This window comes from Syzygium oleosum, unplaced genomic scaffold (assembly GCF_021117445.2).
Source record: "Syzygium oleosum isolate NSW1041296 unplaced genomic scaffold, Sole_v2.1 Sole_v2.33, whole genome shotgun sequence".
In the NCBI taxonomy this organism is placed as follows: domain Eukaryota; kingdom Viridiplantae; phylum Streptophyta; class Magnoliopsida; order Myrtales; family Myrtaceae; genus Syzygium; species Syzygium oleosum.
This window is the reverse complement of record NW_026607517.1, coordinates 2,574,854-2,601,779: the sequence shown is the minus strand read 5'-3', so window position 1 is coordinate 2,601,779 and position 26,926 is coordinate 2,574,854. Positions and strand designations below refer to the sequence as shown.

Sequence of the window (26,926 nt, the reverse complement as noted above, 5' to 3'; positions counted from 1 at the left end):
TGGTTAGTGCTTTGTTTCTATATTACGTTATCTTAGAAGCTGATTCATTCTGGTTACAGTACAAGTAGACCTGTTAAACGGGTGGGTCAGGTCGGGTTTGGATCGGGTCATAAATGGTCTGACCCAAATTGACCCATTAACCCGTTTATGACCCATTTATTCGTAGTGTAAATATCCCGACCCATACCCAACCCATACCCAACCCGACCCATATTGCTAAAACACTTTTATATTTAACATAATCTAGGAATACTTGTTTCTTATGGTTTTTTTTTAAATTATACTGCTAAAACATTTTATGCAATATAAAGCTAGTGAAAAAATTTTATAATTTTTTTTAAAATTGAGGTTTTGTTTGTTTTGCGAAAAATGCGACATTTCTAGAAAATATTTTCCATAAAGTCATTATCCAAGAAAATAAAAAAATTTCTGACGTTTGGCTGAAACCTGAAAATAAACTAGAAAATATTTTTCGATATTTGGTATATAAAATCTGATTTGATTTTACTTTGTGCATTCATTTTAATAATATTAATATTTTTTATTTTTTAAATCGAATTTTTAATTATTTTTTCTTTTTTTCTTTTTTTCTTTTTCCTGTATTTTTGGCCGATCGCCGGCCGCCGTGGCCGGCGACCGACCACAGGCGAGGACGAGCTCACCGGATGCCGGCGAAGCTCGTTCTCGCTGATCTGGCGAGGCCGAGGCCTCATCGGCCTCAGGCGAGGCTCCACCTCGCCGAATCCGGCGAGCCGAGCCTCGCCAGCCTCGGGCGAGGCTCCACCTCACCAGATCCTGCGAGGTCGAGCTTGCCCGAGGCCGGCGAGCTCGAGTCTCGCCAGCCTCGGGCAAGGCTCCACCTCGCCAGATCCGGCGAGGTCGAGCTCGCCCGAGGCCGGCGAGCTCGAGTCTCGCCAGATCGGCGAGGCTGGAGCCTCGCCACAGGTCGGCGAGGCGGATTGGGCGAGCCTCAAGGTTGTCGAAATCGGGCGAGCTCGAGGCTCGCCAGATCGGCGAGGCTCGAGCCTCGCCTGAGGCCGGCGAGCTCGAGCTTCGTCGGAATCGGGCGAGCTCGAGCCTCGCCCAAGCTTCGCTGGCCTCCGGCGAGGTCGTCCCGCCCCGGTGGCCGGTGGCCGGTCGCCGTGGCCAACCACTAGCCGAAATAAAAAGAAAAAGAAAGAAGAGAAAAGAAAAAATAAAAGAAAAGGAGAAAAAATAAAAATAATTAAATTTCGATTTTTTTTTAAACATCTTTATGAAGAGGGAGAGAGTGTGTGGATGGGTCTAGTAAGTGAGTTGAACATGAGTTCCAAACTCAACCCATTTAGACCCATTTATCTTTAAGCTTTAAAATTTAAAACCCATTTAAGGTTGACTCTTTAAAATTAAAGTGACCCATTTATTTTTAAATAGGTCATATATGGATTTAAGACCCATTTTGACACCTCTAAGTACAAGTCAAGCCATCGACCAGAAGATAAGGTGGGGTACATATGTTCTGCATGTCGGGCTCCAAATATATTGCACTAGATTTCCCTCTTAGGGCTCTCTCTCTCTCTCTCTCTCTCTCTCTCTCTCTTCAACCAACATGCATATGATTTTTCTTCTCTAATAAGTTTTCTCTTCTCCAAAATTTCAGCATGTATAAAACTTCGAGTTCAAAAACTGAAGTCCGAGCAAACTGCCATAGGATGATCGCGAATGCATTTGCTCCCCTTCTAGATATTTTCCATGTGAGTTATACATACGTTTGGAGTAATGATACCCTAAAATTGACTTCCAAAATTAATATATACCATGTCAAATTAGTATATGCGATACGATGTGTCAAATTTCTATCGACTACTCAATATGAACCTCTTTGACTCTCACTTGATGATCTTGCATAAACAATAAATCAACATTTGGCGGCCCCACACTTAGGTGCTGCATGAAAACCATTCTGGTTCTGTCCAGAATTGGTTTTTTGTTCCCAGAATCAGTTTTGGACCAGAAACCTGTTTGGTAACGCAATTTCATTTTTCTATTTCCGGACAAATTTGCTTCCAAAATCGATTTCAAACCGTAAATGAGAACCAAAAAAAGTTGGTTTTTCATTTCTGGAACAAAAGTGAGAACCATTTCGAGGAATTCATTTTCTTCAACACACATATTCATATAGGAGTCACGATTTTTGAGGTGAGAAAAAAAAGCAAAAAATCAAAAATTTCAAAACTTAACAGAATGGTTTAGAATCTGTGGCTACCCACTTTCATTGAAATTTAAATTTTTTTAGGTACCGAAAAAAATAAATAAAAATAAAAATTTTCAAAATTTCACAAAATGGCTTAAAAAACCTATGGCCACCCACTTTGAAAGAAAATTTAATTTTTTTAGTTGCCAAAAAAATAAAAATTCTAAAAGTTAAAAACTTCACGAATATCTTAGAATACCTATGGCACACCAATTTAATAAATTTTATTTTTTAGTGAAAAAATAAAATAAAGCAAAAAATCAAAATTTTCAAAACTTCACGTAACGACTTAGAATACTAGGCCATCCACTTTGAAATGAAATTTAAATTTTTTAGGTGCCGAAAAAATAAAAAAAAAAAAAAAATTTCAAAACTTCACAGAATAACTTAAAATACCCGCGCCACCCACTTTGAAATAAATTTAAATTTTTTATATGCCAAAAAAATAAAAATAAGCAAAAAAGTAAAAATTTCAAAACTTTACGAATCCTTAAAATACCTGCCCACCCACTTGAAATGAAATTTTATTTTTTTAGGTGCCGAAAAAATAAAAAATAAAAATAAAAACTTCACATAATTGCTTAATACCTGGCCACCCACTTTGAAATGAAATTTAATTTTTTTAGGTGTCGAAAAAAATAAAAATAAGCAAAAAGAAAAATTTCAAAACTTCACAGAGTGGCTTAGAATACATGTGGCCATCCACTTTGAATGAAATTTAATTTTCTTTAGGAACAAAAAATCAAAAAAATCCAAAATACCATTTGGGCATCTAAAAAAATTAAATTTTACTCAAAGTGGGTGGCTAGAGTATTGTAAGTCATTCTCATGAAGTTTTGAAATTTTTGATTTTTTATGTTTTTTTCAACTAAAAAATTTAAATTTCACTCAAAGTGGATGGCCACATGTATTCTAAGTCATTCCGTGAAGTTTTGAAATTTTTGATTTTTGCTTTTTTTTCACCTCCAAAAATTAAAATTTCACTCAAAGTGGCACATGCGATTCTAAGCCATTCTCAGAAAGTTTTGAAATTTTTGAGTTTTTGAATTTTTTTAGCACCTTAAAAATTTAAATTTCACTCAAAGTGGGTACACATATATTCTAAACTATTCTAAAGCTTTGAAATTTTTGATTTTTGATTTTTTTAGCACCTAAAAAATTTAAATTTCACTAAAAGTGGGTGGCGCACAAGTGATTCTAAGCAATTCTCATAAGCTTTAAATTTTTTATTTCTTGATTTTTTTTGAAAAAATTCAACAAATTTCCTATTTTCCCGAAATCTAAATTTTTTTTATTTTCTCGACATTTTGATGATTTTTTCTGGAATTTTTCAATTTTTTGGGATTTTCTGAATTTTTTTAAAGATTTTTATGAATTTTTTGGATTTTTTTATTATTTTTATTCCATTTCTAAAAATATGGATTTTTGTTCCTGGAAATAGAATTTTCGTTGTTTATCAAACGGCTTTTTATTTCGCGAAATAGAAATTTTGTCTTGTTATCAAACTGATTTCCTGTAAATAAAATTTTTGGCCATTATCAAACGCTTTTTTCTCGTAACCATCCGCAACTGAAATGAAAAATCTATTTCTGCTCGTAACTCATTCCTGAACAGTAATTGGTTATCATTCGCTACCTTAGGCTTAGTGACCACCTCTCTTTGATTAATTTGTTGACTCGTCAATTCCTAGCCATGTTATAATCTAGTTTAAAATCGAGAACAACAAGAGGGATTGTGCATCTAAAAAGTCGATGCTATTCAAATTAAACGTGGTAGTGCATAAATTAGGTAGGAAATGTCGCTTTCGTAGAGGAATATTCTCTTCGAATTTCATATCTGTTTTCTTTCTAAAATTGCCCTTCTGAGGGCTAGGAAAGCCATCGAAAGGAAGCAGCCAAAATGCAAAAGCTTTAGCAAAAGGTGAAAGAAAGAGACAAGTACACATTGCTATAACACGGTACGAGTCTTGTGCCCCATGCAATGCAATGCAATGTCGCGAAACCTCGCAATTCTTTTCTTTGGCTTCGTTTTGCGTTTTAAGTATGGGCATTGCAAAGAAGGGAAAGGAATCTTGTTCCCGTCGTCACTTAGCATTGATTGATCATGGCACGACACCATGGCATGCTATGCATGTGTACGAACGGGACGGCCCAATTGTTTTGGTATGTCTTGGATTGTGGTCTGATATCTACTCTGTTGATTCCTCGCATCACTGTCCTCGCCGCGGGTGGAGCACGTGATCCGTAGGCCCTCTGGTCCTACCTGGCATTAGGCTATTGGCCGGGAGATAATTGCGCAGGCGATGTCCACGTGACCATGTTGCGAGGGAGCCCATGTCTAGGGTTATTAGCATGCAAAACTCGTTCTATCTAGATTGGATCGATCACGCATCTAAAGGGCCATCAAATGGATGGATCGAGTCGGTTTGATCGGATCGAAAATGGTCCAACCCATTTTCATGTAATGTAAATTAAATAACTCATACTTGATTCGACTCATATCCAATCCGACCCATATTATTACCAAAACATATTAATATTTAACCCAATTTTGGAAAATCCATACACACCTATTTAACCCACTTTAAGCTATTCATGTGTGTGTATTACAATATCAAGAAGTAGTGAGTTTCGTGCCAGATCTCCCAAGAAGAAGAAAATGTCGGCATTGCGATTGGTTCTCTCCACCGCGTAACTCATAAATAAGTTTGTCGATGAAAACGCGGTTTTTCTTTTGAGTTTGCTAAGATTGGGGAGTGCATTGTACCTAATTACCAAAAATCTAGATTCGAAAAAGGGTTGTCATTGTTTGCCGCTGAACCTAAATCCATACCTTCCTTTTATCTAAAACAATCTTTTAATACCCATTTTCTAGGCCTAATCCAGACACCATCTAGATTGAAGTTCACATCAAATGTTGACCTCCTACTTCTAATTTCATTAGAGAGATTTCGATGCCAAGCAGCTCGGCCCGGTCCAAAAATGACCTGGAGGTCCACTACCCAAACTCAGTCATTGAACCTCAGCAATCGGGACGAGCTCTTTGATGTCTTCTTGGTGTTGAGGTTACTATAACGATGAAGAAACATAAAAAGAAACAAATAAATGTGCAACCCGGAAAAGAAAAGAAAAACATATTCTTCCCAATCTTTTGCTTTCTTCATTTTGTGAAATCAGAAAAAAAAAATTATTATATATAGCCAAAAGAAAAAGATAAAACTAATGTGGTACACGCAATGTCTTCTCAGTATCACGTCTCTTAAAAATTCAAAATCGAATATCGTTTTCAATTGTGCTTTTTCTCTCCTTTCCTTCTGTCATAATCACATCCACAGAACGCTAAAAACCACTCTTTTTAAGTTTCGATATTCCCCCCTCATTAGATACTATGTTCTCGAGTAATGGGAAAAGCCACCGGAACAAAAGCTTTCAATTTTTCCCTGAAAATGAAAGGAGGCGATTGAGAATTTCGTCACGGCCGAATGCAACCTATGTGGTCTCAGTTTCAAGATAGAAAAATGGTGTGCAATGTACGTGAACCTTATCTTGATAATTTCCATCAATATGTCGAAAAGCCTAGTAGCACAAATCAACATCCGCAATCGCATTCTCAAAAGCGGGTTCATCTCTTGGCTGATCCTTCCCACCACCCTTTTGTCTTGTTTTCCTTTTTATCATACGAAAAGTCGTAAAACCGAAGTGGGACAATAGATAGTGGTCGCTAGATCAATCACCATGTTTCTGTCAGATCAATCAAAAACTTTGAGTTTTCTAACCCATCACTAATCCAAGAGCAATTGTTACTATATATGTGTGCATATATACTTGCGTTTTCTTTTTCTTTTGTGATTTGCCAGTATCTAAAACCCATTTTTCTTACGGCGCTAAATCTCAATTGCCATATCAATTCCGTCTCGACGGGTTTTTCTTACTATTAGATATCCATCGGGGAAACTCGCACTATCCACCGAGCATATTTTTCAATATGGCTACTGAATATCATTTCGAATGAGTTATCTAGAAACGGACTCATTGGGTCGATTTAAATGAAACGAAAAAAAGATTTGAACAAGCGAATCCCGCACTAAAGATCAACTAAACTGACAATGAAACTTCGAGGAAAGAAAAGATCAACGTTACTTTCATCATCAAGAGTGACCACCGCTCGGCATAATAGTAACCCTCTTTCATGATTCCACGAAAGAACTCCACTAGAAGTCGTCCATTCGTCAATTGCACCTCCTCTTTGACCCGATAAGACTTTGACACATTCGTTTCTACAGACTTAGCTAGAGGACATCAAGATCGTTTTCATGGAATCCGTCCATTTATATAAAATCCAACATAGAGATCCACGCCATAAAAAATCGCGTCACAAAGTAAGAAAATGATCTCGTGACGAGTTAATTCTAGAGAATACGTTTTTTACAAGCAAAAGAAAATTTGTTGGGTGAGCAAGTCAAAGAATATGACCATCATTCGGATAAATATTAGGGTTAATACCACGAAAAATCTCAAACCGGTACATTTGTGACAAATTTACTTTCCGTTAAATTGAATTAATATCACAAAAAATCATAAATTGGTAAACATGTGTAAAATCACAAACCGGTACACCCGTTAACTGCCACGTATCATCTAACTAAGCAATTTGACTGTAAAATTTAACGAAAAGTAAATTTATCACAGGTATACCAGTTTGGGGTTTAAGATAAATTTGTCGCAAGTGTACCAATTTGGGGTTTTTTGTGATATTAAACCTTAATATTATACCTAATCACTATCCTTATTTGCGCTAGGCCCTTTAATCTAATCGCACACTCTACCATCAAATCAATTCACTTTTGTGTTTTTTATCTCAAATGCTTTGTGGAGTCTTAGGCTGGATCATCATAGAAAGGAGATACTTTAGTAGTAAGAAAACTTATCATCCCTCGAAAGACCCCATTCACAAAGTAGACAGTCCAGGCAACAAATCTTTGTTGCCCACTCATAATTAGACAGCCCCTAAACATGCCCAACATAAAAGTAAGCTAAAAATGTCGTCACCAAAGTTTTCTCTAAATCATTAGTTATATGGCGATGGAGGGAGCTTTCCACTTTGGCATGTCTGAACCACCTAATTAGACCCGTACGACCCCAACTAATCACGGAGGGACATCGATGATTGGAGGGATTCCACCACCCCTAACCAAACTGTTAGAATATTTGTACAACAAATCAAGTACTCGTATGACAATTTACACTTCTACTAGAACAATTGACAGTCGCCATATTATTTAGCAGTCTTTCACTTTCTCACTTTTTTTTTTTTCCACACGCATCCGTGAGGAGAAAGGACCTTATCTCAACCCTATTCCTGCTCGAAATCAAATCAATCATGGGTAAAGTATCACGCGACGTGTGAAATTACCCGGATGATGATTAATCATATCTTCGGCGTATTGTATGTTATCCTTTTTCTTTATCTATTTTCAATGCGGGATCCCAATACCTTTTTCAAATTTCTCCGATTTGACAATTTTCTTTCGGGATCTTTGTAATTGCCTAGTACTTGGCAAGTTTGAACTCATAAATTAAAGGAAAGAGAAATCCATAAAAAAAAAATTAGGGTAATAAAAGATTTCGATTTAAAGCAGTTAAATACCACCGTAACCTCCCGATTCAAAATTCAATGATCGATAATTATGATAACAACGTTCCAAAAATTATGAACACGACAGACTTTGGTTAAAAACATAATAATTCATTCTTCAACTAATTCGATATCGTCCGAGATTTCCTACAATTAGTCCAACCACTGAATTTACAACAGATCTTGACCACCTCTTCAAGTCTTTTCACCAACTAATCCTACCAGAGCTTCTGATTGAAGAACCAAAAATTACTCAACAAGCCCATCCATCACACTAAAATAAGAAAATAAAAAGAAAATTTAAAAAAAAGGAACATTAAAATGGAAGAAAAAAGAAAGATCGTCACGGAAAATTCAGCCCACGCGCCTCTCGGGAAACTTCAACCTCAGTCGGCGACGCCGTTGAGCAGCGGCCGCGACTCTCCCAAGATGCCGTGGGGGCCGCCGCCGCCGCCCCGGAGACCCACGTGGCAGCACCGCTGGAGATCCTCGGCCTGGGAGACGGCCCGGAGGATCTCCTCGAACGCCGCCTCGTCGCAGGGGATGGCGAGCGGGCCGTGGTTGGCGAACCCGTACTCCTCCTCGGCGCGCGAGAGGAGGCGCCGGAAGACGGGGTGGTTGAGGTGCGTCGCGGGCACCACGTACCTCCGGCACCCGCCCCCGACGAGCACCGCCACGTGGCCCTCCGGGACGTCGGGGGGCGGCGCGGCGACCGACGACGAAGCCGCCTGGGCGGCCTTCCTGCGCCAGCGCCGCAGCATCTGCCGGATCGTCACAATGCGGCGGATCTTGTTGGAGCTCCCGAAGTCCGACGACATCCCTTCCCTTCTTCCTTCCCTTTCCTTTCCTTTCCTTTTCCTTTTTCCGGGAAAGCGAAGGAAAATGAGGGAGCGAGTGAGGGTGAGTGGAGGAAGGGAGGGAAGGAGCAAGAAAAGCGAGCTTTAGTGGGGGCGACGGGAGTTTGCGCGAGCGAGAAAATTGTCTTCAAGGAGAGAGAATTGAGTGGGGAGGATCATTATAAGGTGAATGGGTTGGTAAGTGCCACTGGACTTGGAGATAATTACGGAAAAACCAGGGTACGTTTTAGTTTGGGAAAATTCTAAATAACAACTCGAAGTGCTCTCATTTTATCAAATAAAAGCCTGAATTAAATTTTGTGTTAAATAAAAGCCGGAAGTGCCTGTATTTTCTTAAATAAGGACTTGAAGTGGCTATAACAGTTTCAAATAAAGGCCTCACCCCACCGGCCAGCCAAATTTTCCGGCCGACCAAGGGCATTTTCGTCCAAAAAAAATTTTAACACATAATTTAAGTTAAATTAAAAATTAAGAGAGGGTTGGTAGGGCTAGCAGCTAGCTCTCCCTACTAGTGGCCGCCGGCCGATGGCCCTCGCCAAAGCCGGGAGAGGGTGGCGACCCTCTCCCAGATCTGGGCGTGGGTCGCCGAACCTCGCCTCTAGCCGGCGACCGTCTCCCAACTCTGGCAAGGGCCAGTAGGCCCTCGCCTCTGACCGGCGACCCCGCCGGAGATGGGGCGGCGGCCACCGGCAAGGAGGGCCCTCCCCTTGTTGTTGTGTTTTTTTTTTTTAAAACATTAGCTTTTTTTTTTCGTTTTTGAGTTTGTTTTTTATGGAAAAAAATCAAAAAATAAAAGACGAAAATGCCCTTGACTCCGGTGAGGTCATGTCCTTTTTTGAGACTAAGATGGCCACTTCAACCCCTATTTAAAATAAGGTTCACTTCAGTCCCTTATTTGAGAAAATGAGGGCACTTCGGGTCCTTATTTGACACGTGATTCATTTCAGGCCCTTATTTGAGAAAATGAAAGCACTTTAAGTCCTTATTTGGAATTTTTCCATTTACTTTCACTGTGGGGCCCCCTAGAAATTGCAGGACCGAGTCGTGGGTTTTCTTTAAGATGTTGCCGGGGATCGCGACCTATGTCGTCATTCGCCCGTTTAAAAAGTGAATAATGACACGGAATGTCCTTAAATTTTGATTCAACGTGTAATGTGATTAAATGTGATCCCTAAATTTTAACTCAATGTACATTTTGGTCTCTAGACTTTTAATTTGTTCAATGTGGTTCTTGAATTTTTTGTACATGTTCGATGTAATGAAAATGTTCAGTGTCGTCTGTTCATTAATTCAAGATCATGGGACAATGTTGAATACTTTCATATAGTCCAAAGATTAAATTGAACATGTACCAAAAGTTACGCGATCAAGTTGAACAAATTAAAAGTTGGGTGCCAAAATTCAGGGACCATATTGAACAAATTAAAAGTTCAAAGACCACATTGCATGTCGGAACAAAGTTTAGAGACCATTTCTGTTATTTTCCTTTTAAAAAAACTCTCAACATCAATAGACAAATAATGTAGATTTAAAAGGATCTAAGCGAATTCGTGAACGGAAGAGAATGATTTGGACGGACGGAATTATCGTGCGCCTCGGAACAAAACCGTATAGTATGCGGGGTAGGGCTGGCTGGCTGACTGGTTGTTAAGGGCGAGCTTGACGGGAACGTGCCTAGTGGTGTCGCTAGTTTTGGTGGGTGGGTATCAATGAATGTCGCGTGGAATGGACTTCGGGGGGGATGATAACATGCAAGACATCACCGTGGAACAAACGTTCGTATGTCCGAACCATATTTGTGGCAAGCTAGAACGACATTTAGTAGGGGGAAGCAGAACCCCCGAAAACAAGCGTTATGCACGTATATAAAATCGGAAAGTTCTGCAAACGTGGCTTGTCATGACATTCTTTTGTAGTATGGTTGAAACTTGAGATAATGATATACATGATCCCTGAACTTTGATCCAATGTACAATGTAGTCCTTGAATTTTTAATCTGTTCATTGTGATCCCTGAACTTTATTTCAATATGCGATGTCGTCCCCAAACTTATAATTTGATCAATATAATCCCTAAACTTTTGGTTTATGTTCAATCTAATTCCTGAATTACATGAAAATATTCAATATTGTCCCTGAACTTGAATTAATGAAAGGACAACATTGAACATTTTTATATAGTTTAGGGACTAAACTGAATATATAATAAAATTTTAGGGACTATACTGAACAAATTTAAAGTTCATGGACCATATTGAACATATTAAAAGTTCAAGGATCACATTGTACATTGAACCAAAGTTAACGAACCATCTGTGTTATTTTTCTTTAAAACTTCTAAAATCAAGACGAGAACCTAAGATGTCTCTAAAGTACCGCTTCTTATTGTTATTGAAACCTCGTCGTTCTGTCCCACAATAAGGTTGTGGTTGGCCGTAAATGTAAATGATCGGTTATGGCTCAATTACATGACGCGACGCGATCTTTTTCCCTGAGGTCGATCAATCGGTTTCAGAAAAAAAAGAATCGCAGCAACGCGAATGACGGAAAAAGTAAGAATTTCTTTCTTGTCCCATTTTCAATCTTGCAAGATTCGCGTTTGCATTTTACCATACTAAAAGGCATTAGATCCACACTAGAACCGAGTTTTCCCATAAAGGGTAAGCACGAAAAAAAAATTCATGGACGAATTTGAATGCATGAAAATCACTTCTTTCTTTATATATATAGATAAATAGATAAAATTATAATCGATCTATCAAAGCTGACCAGATTTGGGAGACGAAGGGGGAAGTTGTGGATCGTGTCGGGCGAGTAATTAGCAAAGTAAAGATACGATCTGATTCTCTCCGCCTCCGTCTAAAACGATAACACCATGATCCACAAACCTTGGATGGTGTCGCCAACGCTATCTGGTTGACCAGATAAAATTCAGATTACCGAGTTTTGTTTATCACCGGAAAAATAGTAGAGCGATACGAGAAACGAGTGGATCGCCATCCTTAATTACTTCCGATCGCCGAATTATAGTAGAGCGATATGATGTATCGCACCTAATTATCCAAAGAACTCCCAACTTTAGGTTCAATTTTAATGCCCCGAACTTACTTTTGTCTTAAAAAAATTCACCAACTTTCACTCTAGTTCGAAATCAGCCCCGCATCCAAAAATCATCACCGGTTTCTTTGAAATTATCAAACACCTGAACACACATATACAGTATATCGCTATATACCTACGTCATAAATACAGCATAAACCAACAACCAAAAAATTGCCATTAAATGGTCAACCTAAAAATCGGGAGAATTATTTAAAAAGTCCTAAACTTATTGTAATTGCGTCAATTCAGTCGTAAACCTTTCTTTTTTGCCAATTAAGTCATAAACCTTTCACTGACATGAATGTCAACGATTTCTTGTCAAAATTGACCGAATGGATTGAACTGGCAAAAATGCAAAAAGTTTTATGACTCAATTGATCAAAGAAAGGTTTATGACTGAATTAGCACCGTTACGAAATGTTAATGACTTTTTTTGTCATTTTCCCCCTAAAAATTTCCCACTTTTCATTGGCCATACTATGAAAAGAACTCTCAATTTTACTTTGCCAAAAATGTAATTCTACAAGAAAACAGCTGTCACGGTTGAGATTCCGCATGAAAGAATTGCTTGTCTTAACCACCCGGCTAATCACGAATTCACACGTGATAATTAACAAAGGGCCAAAAGCTGAAGCTGAAATGGACAGGTTCATCAGTGAGTTTTCTTTTTTTCGTTATGGGATAAGTATTCTCTAAAAGCCATGATCTCTTGTCCCCCCACCCCACCCCACCAAGACCTTTATGAAACGTTAAGGTAATCCTGATTACAGTTAAGCTAATACTGTGTAAGATTGAGGGGAATATATGCTGGACCCACCTAATTAATTTGTTAGATGAGGCGATCACTTTCCTCAATCACTTGGATCCAAGATTTATAAGTCAAAGATCCATAGAGATAAACGCATGATTGAGAAGATGCTTGTCGAGAGTGACCTTACTTTATTGTAAAACGGGTCTCGTTAAATCAATGCCTTCGAAGTACTTTTAACCGTACCGGAAAAATGAACTGTTTTTATTGGTTTACTAGATTTAAGATGGACAAAACTATTTGAGGTTTTGATGATAGCCATATTGATGTATGTTTCGTTTAGTTTTGTAGTGTAACTCTAGTTCGAGTTGCTTATAGGCTATGACAACAATTTTAGAAATTTTGATTGATGAATCGGATTTACTGGTTTTCCTTTTATTGCGTATTCTTGTATCTCCTCGCGTGTTCTTGCATCTCCTTTCCCCATCTTTACTTTTTCACTCTCGTTCTTTTGTTGCCAAATTTTATTAGATTTTTTGCCTCCCGATTTCTCATCATTTTTCGAACTGCTTTCTCGAGTATGGTTCTGCATTGCGACGCACTTTTGTTCGCCATTAGACCTGAGGCTATGCAACCGAAGTGGTTCAACCCAAGAATCGGACCGAACTGCTCTGAAAACCGGTCTGACTTTAGGTTCCCGTTGGAACCGGTGGGAACTGATCTGGTTCCCAGTTCTAAGTGAAGAACCACCCAGAAACCAGACCAATTGAACTGGTTTTGGAACCAACTTCATAAAGTTTAAAAACCATAATTTTTCTCTATCTCTCTCTTTTTCTTTGTTCTCTCCAAGACTTATATCTCACTCAAACATTTCACGACTCTCTCTCTCTCATCCTCGCAACTCACCCTCCTCCTCGCTCACTTACGGCTCGCCGTTGCTCGTTCGAGCCTCACAACCCTCGCTCATTCTCGACTCTCCCTCACTTAAACTATCGTTAAGTGATTCAGTATTTTGTTAGTTTTATTTTTAGATGGTTAGAATTTGGAGCAATATTTTTATGGATGAATAAGGAATGAAGTTTCATAATTTATGTTTTATGTTACGTGTTTTGAACATTTTATCGTTTATAATTGTACGTATCTACCCACCGTGGAACCAATCATCCCAAATCAAACCTATCACCACTCTTTAGGTATGTGGGTTAAACACGCTTATATTTCGTATTTCGGGCTTTACTTTATGATATAGAGAAAGTAATCATCAGAGTAGATTAATTGAATTATACGGTATAATGATTCGAGGGTCAACGAGTGAATCAGCTCCACCCACAGAAACTTCCCTATACGCAATCTTCGAAAGACGTTTCATGAACAAAATGAGAAACGAAGATCAATATGTCAAGATCAACTGGACATCGCAAACAATGGGAGAAACCTGTTGGCCACGTGTCCCACCGATCGATCATCAATCAAGATTATTTAGAGAGAGGAATTGATTAGTCCCACTAACTTCATTCATGCCGATTAAACAAGACGTTGCATGCGAGAGAGAGAGACGTGAAGCTGAGAAGGGTCCCCATTGGCAGATTAAACAAAGAAGAACTCAACTCTCTCGAAAAAAGATGGACGTGTAGAGTGTAGTACTACAATTTCATGATGATCGTACAATTTCGTTTTCTGCTCAAGCATCGAGACGTCTCCTGGGTTATGATGCTTTTGGGCTTATCGGGTTATGACCGGGCCTGTTTCTTGGTCAAGAATGAAGACATGTCCTCGTACAGACTAATGGGCCTAACGCACCACACTTTGCAATTTGCTGCTACTTACTTTTATTCAACCAACTTCTGTGTCCCAATTATATCCAAACACCTCAAACTTTTCTTTGTCAAATCTACCATTCACTTTTCGTCCGATTTTTTAATTTTATTTTTATTTTTTCGAATTTTTTTTTTTTTTTCTTTTTTTTTCCTTTCCTTTTCTTTTTTTTGTTTCACCTTTGGGCCTGGACCTGCCGAGCCGGCGAGGCGGGGCCTGAGCGGGCGAGGCTCGGCCGCCGCGCTGGGCGAGGCCGAGCCTCGCCGTGGCGGCGAGGCTCTACTGTTCTTCCGGGCGAGGCCGAGCCTCGCTGTGGCGGCGAGGCTCGGCTCGCAGATGGATGGGCGAGGCCGATCTCGCTAGTTAGCGGCGGGCCGACCTCGCCACCACGGCGAGGCCCGCCCACCGGCTATTGGCGAGGCCTCGCCGCAGTGGCTGCGGCGACTGGCCCGCGAGGCTCGCCGCCGCACTGGCGAGGCTCGGCCGCCGCCTAAGAACTGCGAGGTCGGCCGAGGCCGAACTCGCCAGTTGCCGGGCGAGGCCGACTTCAGCTTGGCGGGGCCGAGCCTCGCCGATCTCGGGCGAGAACTCCCACGCCGGCCGCCGGGCGAGGCCGAGCCTCAGCGCTTATTGGCGAGGCTCGGCCCTCGCCTCCCGGGCGAGTCGGCCCGCCGCAAGCTGCGAGGCCGGCCTCACGCCGACTGGCAGGGGCCTCCACCGGCCATCGGGCGAGGCTCGGCCCCGCCGGCTATTGGCGAGGTCCCGCCATTGCGGGGGCCGACCTCGCCGCTTTCTGCAGGCAGCCTGCGCGGTCGCGACCACTGGCAGCAGAAGGTGAAACAAAAAAAAAAGAAAAGGAAAGGAAAAAGAAAAGAAAAGAAAAATAAAAAAATTCGAAAAATAAAAATAATATTAAAAATTGGACGAAAAGTGAATTGGGTAGATTTGGGACAAAAGTAAAGTTTGAGGTTTTTTATAAGACAAAAAAAAGTTTGGGATATAATTGGGATAAAGGGTAAAGTTGGGGTTTTTAGGGAATTGGGCCTACTTAATTGTATGTTCTCTAAAAGGTTTAAAATGCTGATTAACGCAAGAAAATCTGATGTAGAACTCCATAAGTTGAAAAGGCAGAGAAGAAAGAGACAGGAGTCGTACCCCTCACCCACTGAATTTGATTGAAATAGCCGTAATTCGAGCTTAAAGTCTGACCAACAATGTCCAGAAGACGCGGGCCTTTCATAGCGAACTTAACAGGATGCTCGCCGATTGGTGTAGGTTCCTCCAATAATCAGTACCTTTCAGGAACCAAAAGAACATCGGCTAGGTGCATGGGCGTACCGCAATAAAAGCATTTCGATGACTACTCACCATATGTTTTGCTAAGAAGCACACAAGTGATAGCTAAACAAAAGCCAAAACTGAGGTGAAAAGACAGTCGTCAAAGATGAGATTAATGACCAAGGAGAATTATTTTCTCAGGAGAAAGTATGAGAAAACCAGTGAAAAAATTCTGATGTTGCCCATTGCCATCAAATGGCGATGACCAGATCCAGTGATTCTCAAATATAAAAAAAGAATAAAGATCTACAGCATTTGGAAACAGCCCAAAGATATCTATGCCAAGTGAAGCTGGTGAGATTCTACCAATCCATTATTGTGACTCTTGCTAATCCACAACACAAAACAAAAACCTGACTCTTCAGTGATGAGCCTTCGCTTCAGCTTTTCTTTGAGAGTTCGCCTTTGCCTGGTAAGACACAAGGATACAATGAGCTTTTTGAAGTTGTCTAGTAGTTAGCGCAATTTCTCAATTCATCCAGTGGCAGGTATGACAGCTTGCTGCTTACTTAGTGCACTCTAAACAATACCTCATCAATGTCGGCAACACCGAAACAGCATTGTAAAGGCACAAAATATAGTCATGCCATTGGATGATACCTTTGATAAGTAAGCATATGCATCCGACACTTTTTAAACGTATTGTATATTTACTATCCAGCATCAACTCTCAGCCTAAATAAACACAGCTGAGACAGTGGTATTCCTGTGGTTTAAGGTACATTTTCATACTGCCCCTACATGCTCTTTTCCACTTCTTCCTCGTGTAAGTGCTGGCATATGGAATGTACAGTAATATAGATAAGAAAAAGGGATAGTATTAAAAGCATCGCAGGGCAAGTAATCAAGCAACTCGAGCATATATACAGCCCCATGTCTAACCGAACTAGATCTGCTATCAGCTATACGAGAGGCTAAATCTGACAAAGCAATTCTAATCATCAGTAACATTCTGCCTCAACAGTCGTATGTTAAATATGCGTGAGAAGAAAAACTTGAAAGGTGAAGGCTATGCCTCGAGCGTTTCATAAGACAAGGGACTGCCCAACTTATATGAATAAGCTTTCGCAGAGACACCCTTACAACTTGCAAGCACACGAGTGGATAAAGATGCCTCCCACATGCACACAAACGCCACTTTAAACCACAAATGAGCGTGCACAAAACACACGACAAGCCAATAATGGGTGCAGCAAAGTATTTATGGTGGCAGAAAGCATCCCACTTCCGATGCCACACTAGTGCTGACTTTATCAAGTAATTAATGTTAAGTAACGTGCGCATCAATGATATAAATCTCGATGGGCAAGGTCAGTGTCTCGCTTTTGTACTTGCAAAGAAGAACCACGCAACCGGGATACAGATGCACCACCACAATAATCACATGGACCGAAGCTCATATCAATTTTCCCACATTGCTTTGCCATTAAATATTTCAAGTTGAAAACTAAATCCTAAATTCCTTCTATCCTTCCAAAAAGCAAACATGGATTCATCGTGAAAAAGTTGCATTTGCAACAAGAGAATCCTCTTTTCCTCATTTCATCTATACCGAAAGAAATAGGCGGAAGCTGGAAGCATATAACATATTGCTATTACTCAACAATAAGAACCATTTTCCCAACACCCGGAATCGGCTCCCGTATGCTACAAAACTCTCCACAGATTCAACAAACAAGACGCTCAAGCAGATGAATGCAATCACAACCTTCTTAAGTAGCAATTCAGAGTCGAAGCTCAACACAATCACGCCATTCCAACAGTCAAATTCACCTATATTATCTCTTTCCGACGATCGTTACGCGCTCATTTGCACGTCCTCCTGTACGCAAAAGTGCAATGACACAAAACAAGAACCAATCCCCTAAAAACTTACGGAAACTTCACCAGACCACCACAGATTCGCAAATTGTAACGCGGCGTTCGAAAAATCAGACAGGATCACAGTACCTTCAGATACTTGAGCTTCATGTTCCCGTACACGACCCCGAAGGTGAAAGCCGAGACACGGGCGACCTGTCGCCATCCAAATCCACCCAAAAAGAAACAGAAACCAGATTCAAGCTAGGATTCATCAATCACGGATCCTATCGAAGCTAAACGAATGCTAAAAACTCGTCGAGATCTAGAAACATCGAATCACGCGCCGTCGTCGCGCGATCCGGAGACACGGCGAGCGAACGAGAGAGAAGACTTACAAGAGCGAGAGTGCTGGTGCCGGAATAAGGTCCAGGAGGCGGAGCCATTGCTGCGATGACGTCGCTGCTCGCCGGACGCGGATGGTGATCGGACGAGATCGAGGAGAAGCGACTGCGCGTGCGCGTTGGAGAGAACGGCGCGCTCGCTGTTAGCCCTAGATTTTGGGACTGGTGATCAGGTGCGGTCGAGTCCATGGGCCTTAAACGTGGATCGTTGACTGCGGGACGGTTGGATTTGACTAGCCGGGGGCAAATATTCTTGCGTAGAGGTGCATCGGCCCATTACACATTTCGTGGATCTTCTTAAAAAATATAGATTTTATTAAGAGATATGTGCACTAGAAATCCTAAAATTTATCATGAAAGTGTAATTGAGCCATAAAACTTGCAAAAAATACAATCAAGTCTTAAAAGTTATCAAATTGATTCAAATAAGTTCTAAAGCAAATACTATTTAACTTACTAACAGAAAATACTGACGTGGCGCTGACGTGTCTTGTTTAATTACTTTTCTTAAGACACGTGGCGATGATGTGGCATCCAACAAGTGCCACTCCTAAAAAAGATTTAAAAAATATAAATTAAATTAGAGAAAAACTCGAGGTTAAATAAATAAAAAAAAAGACCCACAATCAGCAAATGTGGCCAAGCCCTCGTCGATGGAGTAAGTGCGTAGCTTTAAGTAACTTTTCCAAGACTACATCGTTTTCCCTTCAAATCCAATACAAGTAATTCGGTCATACACAGAGGAAATCATCAATGCTTTGTTTGTGAATAACTCGACGTTAAGTAGATCACACACTTCTTCGATTTTGGTGAAATGGGATCCTCCACTTTTAAGCTAAGGGGTTTATTAAAAAACGGATAGGGTGATTGGCTTGGTGGTTTGATATGTTCGTCAACACAAGAAGAACTTTGGACATTGCGGTTGAGACTCAACTTTGCAAAATAGCTTGGAGATCATCGCTGAAATTGACTCTAAAGTTGTCACTGACTTTGCTAGTCAAATAATTATCATTGATAATGTTGGCTCTACTTTACTTAAAGATTTCAAAAGAGCTATCACTTTGAGTTCAAAGTACGACATAACTTTGCGAAAGGAAATCATTATGCCAACTAGCTCATTAATTTTGGAATCCATAAGCGCTTGAAAAATACTTCATCTTTTATTAGCTGACAAAATATGGACAGTAATAGATTTACAACGTCAGATTTTTGTATTCAAACTTTAGACATTATTCCGTTTTGATGAAATTGTGATAGTGGGCCGGGGTCCGATTTTTGTCTTCCACCTCACGCAAATCCCCATGCAGTTGCGGGGACTGTTTCCATTTTCCTCATGATCTTGTTTGATAGTTAGATTCTGACAGATGTAGATACGCATCAGCACATTTTTAAGCAAAAGTAATATAAAAAAAAAAACCTTGAAAAAGGACTGTAATATCATGCGAAAATGCAACTACTCGTGATAAAAAAAAATATTTTGTACTTACAAACCACGGGCTCGGTCTTTCCATACCTTCAGTAAAGAATACAGCCATCCCCGGTCTAGATCACTTCAATTTTTTCCTTAATTCAATAGGGCATTTCAGATAGCTACATGGATTTAAGAACGCATAAAGAATTATAAATTTGTCACGAAACTCGTTAAACAATCGAATAAGAGAAGTCAATGATTTTCAGACATATCGCTTTCTCAGTGCCTTCTAGGGTCCACTGCCATTGGACTCGAACGACTCCATCACCCGCTCTCACCACCGCACTCGAGTACCACCACTAAAACTCCATCACCACCACCACCACCGCCTCTCTCTCAACCCCTCACACTCATTTTTTTTAGGTCGAAAACCTCTCACACTTATTTTATAAGGTGGCAACTTGCAACCTTAAATCTAAAGTTTACACGCCTCCCACGACTAAACACTTCGTGACCACCCTACTTAATTATATCACAATTTGTCAGAAATTGTCGGACACCTTCTGAAGTTTTCACTTTCGTCGTCCTAACGACATCGTGTTTGGTCTTTATTTAATCCTGCCAAATCTGGAACTCCTACTTTTGTCATCCCAACTATAGCATTTGGACTTTTAAGAAAATCGCGCCCTAGCGTACCCCACGTAGTCGATCGGAGCGGGAACAAAAAGAGATGGCACCAAGGCAGTTCACGAATTTATGCAGAGGGAACAAAATTTCCAACCAATGATTCCGATACGATACCCACGTAGACGATCCTTTTAGGAACATCATGGGCAACTTTCTGAATAATTGATGGGTAATGAATGGCGACGTCCCATCGTGATGGGGTGTTGTCCCCACGGTCTGACACCATCGGCCCGCCACCCACCCAACATACGTAGTGATCGCCATAACTCTCCATAATTTCAGCACGTAATTAGACTTTAGTCTCGCCTTTTCATGCGTCCATTGTTGACCAGAACCAGAGAAAAACGAAAGCTCCTTCCCAAGATTTAGGCCAAAAGTAGGGAAAGCATGGGTGGGCATCTTGCGACTTGGGTAAGAAACCCATTCGCCACAAAGCAAAGCGAGCAAGAAGACGATGATGACACCGTAAAAATGTCGAAATTACAAGAACATATATTTATGCAGGGCGAAAGAGTCGAGCTTTTAACTCTTCCAAAGCAACAAATCAAATCATGTCTACCCAGTGCTTATATTCTGACACAGGTATCTCCATTGAAACAAAACCGGAAAAGAAAAAAAAATGAATGCTTGTGGACATAAACTTAGATATTACAGCCTGTATATAAGTATATATGACTTCATACCTTAGATCAGAACTACAGATGCAATGCGAATGGAGCGATATATAGATGTATAACAATACCATGCAAAAGACTTGGGTTTGCATATGCAAAAACTAATGAATGAATGGATGCACTAGAGAAGCTACTGCTGGATGTCGAAGAGAACCGAGACAAGTGAGATTTGTTGAGGCGCCGGAGTTGCTGGACCACCCGCATCCTATTGATTCGACTCCGACTTTGTGGTTGTGTTGCCATTTTGCTGCTGCGATTGAGGCTGCTGCTGTTGCTGTTGCTGTTGCTGTTGCATCTGATGGATCTGGTACATTTGGGAGTTCACAGGAAGCTGTGAAACCATGCACTTTGAAGGATGAGATTCCGAGCTCAGCTCTGCTGTTGCGAGCTTCAATCGTTGCACCTCAGCAGTTAATGCTTCATTCAGGGCTGTCGCATGCCATCAGAACTAAGTTAGAGCTCTTTCGATGTAGTATGACAATCGCTATAATATAGACTTCCACAGTAGATTTCTACTCTCAGCGTAAGTTAAGATTTGGGGCATGGTAGCTTCCAACATGTACAACATCAATTAAAAGATTTCACGAGAGTGCTGGAAAATGATGATGATGCCATATAGTACATTGCCACAAATCAAAACAAGAAACTAGGAAAAGAAAAACATTAAACTTATTCATGTACATTCATGTTTACACCAGGAAGTCAAATGCAGTTTATAGGAAAGGAAGATAGACTCAGAAATAATGATCCACGTACTGGTAGCACACCCTACCGCACATTAAACATAGTCATGTACATGCATGCCTACACCAGGAAGTCAGAGATACGAACTTATGTGGGAATAGAACTGAAGGAGCTACCAACTTAGCGTGTAATTCTATTCCGACGGGCTACTCTACTACTTCATACTTTTGCCAGGACAATCAAACAGGCAGTTCAACAAACCAATAGCCATCCAACCATCCTATTCTAATGTATCAACGGTTCCTCTTTATAAGTACTTCCCCTTTAATGCATCAAATTTCGGTTAAAGAAGATACAAACTGAACGCAGTCAACCCCTTAAAAAAATTCAACCTCAGTATATTCGACAAACCACACTAAGAATGAAAGAGTAACATACTAAAACTTTGGGCTTGTTCAACATCGACAGCCCATGAGATGATGAGAAGGGTGAAAGGAAAGCAAGCAGCTAAATCCTCTACTTTCCACAAGATAAGCATGTTTGGGAACGTTTTAAGTTGGTCCCAGGAGTTATTATGAGTGTACTAATTTTGATACCATTACCATTTTCCAACATATATTGCATCAGGAGATATACACCAAACTGATCACAGAATGTCAAACACAATGTCAAAACTCAAACTGCATCTCATACCATCACGTAGTTGAGCCTGTTGTTCCATGGCTTGAAGACGAAATTTCAACTCATTATTTTGGTTGGTAAGCCCAACAGAGTCTCGCTGGATGAAAAACAGGTATCACAACATCAGTTTAAGTCGACAATAACCACTGGAAGAGTAAACTGTTGCTGGAGAAAGCGAAAACTTTTTACCTGTAGGAGCGTAAGCTGTGCAGACAATGTTGTGGCTTCCGTTTGTAGAGTCTGAACCTTGTGCTCCAACTCCTGAATATACCTCATCTTTCGTTCTTTCGAGCGTGCAGCTGATTGGCGATTCGCTAGTATCCTGAACAGGTAAATATTTTAGTCGTTAAATGCGAGGAAAAAAAAAAAACACCCAACTTTCTAGGCCAATAATTAGTTTCGGTTGCGCCTTGATTAAAGTACGGGTATGCCACACCTTTTCACACGCTTTGGATCGGTTAGGGCAATCTCAGCAAGTTTGTCATTTGCCATAATCTTCTTCAATTCTGCCCCACTAAATTCCCCATTCCCAAACTCCAAGCTGAAAGTATTAGAATTTGCATCAACTGAATTTTGGGGGGAGAGCTGTCCAGGCCGAACTCCAGGAGAAGGAGGCAATTTTGTTGACTCGTCAGCGAAATTCAGCTTCCCCATAAAACTATCCATGGAAACACTCCTGTAGTGCCTGGAAGCTGGAGCAATATCTCCTCCGGCAGTCCTTTTGATTCCCTCCCTCTTGTCACTTGAAGAATTCATTCCAAGTCTCTGCATGCTATTCCCACATTCATTCACGCTGCTCTCTGCTTCGTTATCACTGCTGTCGCCTCCATTCGTCTTTGTCCCACTTGCTCTACTATCCAAATCATCACGAGTTTCAGTACCGTTTTTCTCATCAGTCCCAGAAGAGTTCAGCGCATCGATTCCGTCCAGATTCATATAAGCAGAGAACAAGTCATCCACGACTTCCCCTTCAGACTTTCGCTCACCCATGCCTTCTGCATTGTTGTAAACACCTCTGTCCCAGCTAGATTCCTTTTTAACCAGCTGAGCCGGCTTAGCTGAACTCATACTCTCCCTCCCAGATACCGAGCGCTCCAACATACCCAATCCTTTCGACGGTATAAGAGGTGGGGATGATTGCATAAGTGACGATAAAAATGGAATGTCGCTATTAGACCGTCTATGTGCCTTGCGCGGCGGCAGACTCTCGCCAATCCGCGAAGGATTTCCCCTGGCAAACGGAGAGGGCGGCAATAAAGGATGCGAATTCGCATCTCGATCCTCCATCAAGACATCGCCCGAAACATGGTCCGAGATTGAGGTCGACGGGGAGTCCCGGAAAGGAGACGGGCTCAACGGGGGCAGAGTGTCGAAATTGAAAATCGACGGCTGCGACAGGGACCTCGAGTGAGTCGGCCCGTGGCAAAAGTTCGGAGAACCCATCTGCTGGTTCAGAGGCCGCGGCATTGGGATCTGGGAATACGGCGAAATCGGAGGGATCTGGTTCGGATGCGAAGGCGGTATACCCACCCTCTTGCTACTGTCGCCGCCGAAGCTCTGCGCGAATTGCCGCATAGGCGTGCGCATGTCCGGAGCACTCAGGTGCGGTATGTCGAGCTGGTTCATGGAGAATGCTTGCTTGGAGATTGAAGATTGCAGAGTCCCGAACGAAGAGTGAAGCCCTCGCGATGTATCGTTTCGAGAATCTTCAGCATCACCCATACTTTTCCCCCTCACCAAAAACCAACTCTCTCTCTCTCTCTCTCTCTCTCTGCAATGCCCTTGTCGAAACCTCCGAATCACTTCCCAAGAACAGCTCTAAACGACAGAATTCCGACTTCGATTCACCTCACCTATCATCAAAAACCGACCCAGAAAAGAACCAGGACGAATCAGACTCACAATCAACTGCCGAACGAGTCAAAACGAAACGAACAGCGAAAGAACACAAAACCAAAAACTGCAGCCCGAAAAGAAAAACAACAATCGCCTCGCCGAGAGCGACCCAGATGAGCATTCCACTTTACCTCGCGGCTCCACCCCCGGCCGTCGCCGGCAGAGCGCCCGTAGCCGGAAGACGCGCGCGGCGTCAGCAAAATCCAACGAATCCCTCTCCCTCTCCCTCTCCCCACACCCACCGAGGGGGGAGGGGGGCGGCGATCTCCTTCCGGCGCCGGATTGCGGGGTCACCTCCGGCGGCGGAAATGGCGAAGGAGGAGGAGGAGGAGGCTACAGAGGAGGGAAGCTCTCTCTCTCTATCTCCGCCTGCGGGGGGGGGCGCGCTTTCTCTCTCTACATATGGAAGGGAGAGGAGACGATGAGGGGGTGGGGAGAGTACATAACTAGTAGCGGTACTATTACACGGACATCATGACTTAAGGGGGGAGTAGTCCTCCTCCGCGTGAATTTAGTGAGAGAGAGAGAGAGAGAGAGAGAGAGCGCTCTGCTGAGGAGGAGACTGAATTTGAATTTGGGGCGAATTTCAATTTCATTCCGACTTCAATTTGCCCCGGATGGGCGTCACTTTCCTTCCTGCGTCTCCGCAGCTTATTGAGGCAATTAATTTTCCGAGGGGGGGGGGGGGCCGAGATTATTTACCCGGAAAAGCAACCCCGTTCCCGGGGTGTCTCTCTCTCCATTGCCCAAATTACGGGGGGGAAATAAATTAAATAACTCGAAAAAAAAAAGTAAGTAAGTAAGTAAGTAAATAAAAGGAAAAAAAAAAAGAAGAGGCGATTTTCCTTTCCCTTTTTCCCCTCCTTTTTTTTTTTGGCTTTTTTATTTCCTTTTTCCCTCTCTTTCTCACGCGCTTTTTTGACTCGTGGAGATCGGTGACGTCGATGGGTAACATGGAGAGCACGTCGGAGTCAACATGGGTAGGAGAATCCCGCTACCCCCTTATTTATGGCTTCGATTTGATGTGGATTAATTAATTTATTTATTTTTTTATTAATTAGCTGATTGAAGGGAAAAAAAAATAAAATCCCCTTACTCAGATCAGATGCCCAAAAGATTTACGGGTTACTAAAATAGATGTGGGTGCGATTAATATCTCTCCCTCCCCCCCCGGAGTTATTCGTGGAAAAATTCGTATCGGACTCTTCTGTCGATTTGTCGATGTGTCGCGATAAAAATACCCGTCTCTTCTCGATTCCCTGGCTCTATCTCTGAACCCAAATCGGGCCCAAATTATACTTCCGTGGGAAAAAACATAATGGACAAAAATACCGATTAATGTACATAAGTCGTGCTTGTCTTTTTATTCGTTAAATCTGCAACACATTTTGAATTTACAGTAATTTTAAATTCAACGGTAATTTAAATTTATCTTATAACTTAAACTTAGTCAACTCGTATCGTGGGTGACAAAATATTGCGGGTGCCATTATAATCATGTAATAAAAACACTTCTGCCTTTCTAATCCATGACTACGAAGTATGAACAAGCAATAATGCAAAAGCACAAGAAAAAAAGCTATTGTTTTTTTCTAAAAATCGGATTTTTTTTTTGTTTTATTGAGCTTTACAGTCTTACTATCGATGCTATTACATTTATAACAAGCGAGACCGTGATGAAATCCAGGTCATGCCGCAATTACGTAAAAGCCCCTTCGCTCGGTTTGCATTTGGTTCCGTCGGATCCATCAGGCGACGCCGTTTTCGTTTGCTACTCAATAACCCCGTCATAGGAACAAACGTTCGCAACAATTTCCTTCAAATGGCAGATCCGATTTGCCATTTGCTTCGTGGATTTATTGAGAAATCGAGGCATTCCCTTGGCCTTTTTCGTCTTTTGGTGGGACAAGAAATTTGCGCGCGTTCGTGGAAATTAGTCCGATGCTCGAATTAAAGGAATATCCTATCATGCTATAATAGTACCATTAAAGTCGGTTTTTACCCACTAAATTGAGGGTTTGTCCGTTTTTACAACAACCATTTTCATAGAACGATTTCCCAAAATTAAATGTGTGTTGGTTCACTCGAAGTGGATAATCAACAGAACTGGCTTTACGACCGATAAAAACAAGAGCCAATTAAAATTGAGGAGCATGATTTCTTCGTCCTACAAAGAAGAAATCGTTTTCCCAAGCTTCTTTCCACACGCATGCCCACGCGGCACGTATAGTTTTATGAGAGATTAGATCTGCTAATAATTTGGATTTTTTTCCCGACATCCTCTTTTTTAGGTTGCTTTGTTTTGATTATAAAAATTAAAATTCATACTCCATATTTCAGGAATATCCGAAACAAGGATTTCGATATCTCTTTGAATCCTACATTAGGAATAAATATATAATCATGATATTAGAGAATAGTTTTTGATAGTACGATCCAAAAACTCTTTTCTCTTACTTTCAAGCGCACCATCAAACAACCGAAAACCAGTCATTTTCTTCTAAGATGATTTTCACTCGATACACTTTCCTTCGTTAAGAAGTTTTTCCGTACACAAACACGCGTCCTAAAGTTTACAGGATTTCTAGACTAATCAATGCAAAGTGCCAAATCACACACGAAGGACTAGAAACTTTTGTGAAGTCACTGCTCACTACCAAAAATGTTAATACCTACTAATATCTGTCCTTTTTGGCAAAAAAAAAAAAAGGAAGAAGAAGAACAGAGTCAATATTTACCCTTTCTTTAAGGATTAATACCATGAAAAATCCTAAATTAGTACACATGTGATAAATTTACCCTCCGTCAGTTTTCGGTTTGAGATTTTACCCCTCCGTTTATCACGGATTTATCAGTTTGGGATTTTTCATGGTATTCATCTATTTTAATTGAGAGTTAATTTGTCACAAATGTACCAGTTTCAGATTCTTTTTTGTAAGTATATTAGTCTGGGGTTTTTTGTG

General features: G+C 41.1%; 3 protein-coding genes across 3 annotated transcripts; all 3 read right to left on the bottom strand.

Annotated features, from left to right (window-relative positions):
• Positions 1 to 7,957: 7,957 nt before the first annotated feature.
• Positions 7,958 to 8,860, bottom strand: LOC115672580 (indole-3-acetic acid-induced protein ARG7). The gene has a single exon (XM_056304969.1). It carries the CDS (start codon positions 8,683 to 8,685, stop codon positions 8,254 to 8,256), a length of 432 nt encoding a protein of 143 aa, XP_056160944.1. The 5' UTR covers positions 8,686 to 8,860; the 3' UTR covers positions 7,958 to 8,253.
• Positions 8,861 to 15,838: 6,978 nt separating this feature from the next.
• LOC115672581 (uncharacterized) lies at positions 15,839 to 18,114 on the bottom strand. Its single transcript, XM_030594408.2, has 3 exons — positions 17,925 to 18,114; positions 17,677 to 17,742; positions 15,839 to 16,135 (listed from the first exon to the last, which is right to left on the bottom strand). The coding sequence occupies exons 1-3, from the start codon at positions 17,970 to 17,972 to the stop codon at positions 16,088 to 16,090; spliced, it is 162 nt and encodes a 53-aa protein (XP_030450268.1). The 5' UTR covers positions 17,973 to 18,114; the 3' UTR covers positions 15,839 to 16,087.
• A 2,386-nt stretch (positions 18,115 to 20,500) lies between these two features.
• Positions 20,501 to 24,141, bottom strand: LOC115672579 (bZIP transcription factor 29-like). The gene is made up of 4 exons (XM_030594405.2): positions 22,504 to 24,141; positions 22,257 to 22,389; positions 22,080 to 22,164; positions 20,501 to 21,131 (listed from the first exon to the last, which is right to left on the bottom strand). The coding sequence occupies exons 1-4, from the start codon at positions 23,787 to 23,789 to the stop codon at positions 20,908 to 20,910; spliced, it is 1,728 nt and encodes a 575-aa protein (XP_030450265.1). The 5' UTR covers positions 23,790 to 24,141; the 3' UTR covers positions 20,501 to 20,907.
• Positions 24,142 to 26,926: the final 2,785 nt, after the last annotated feature.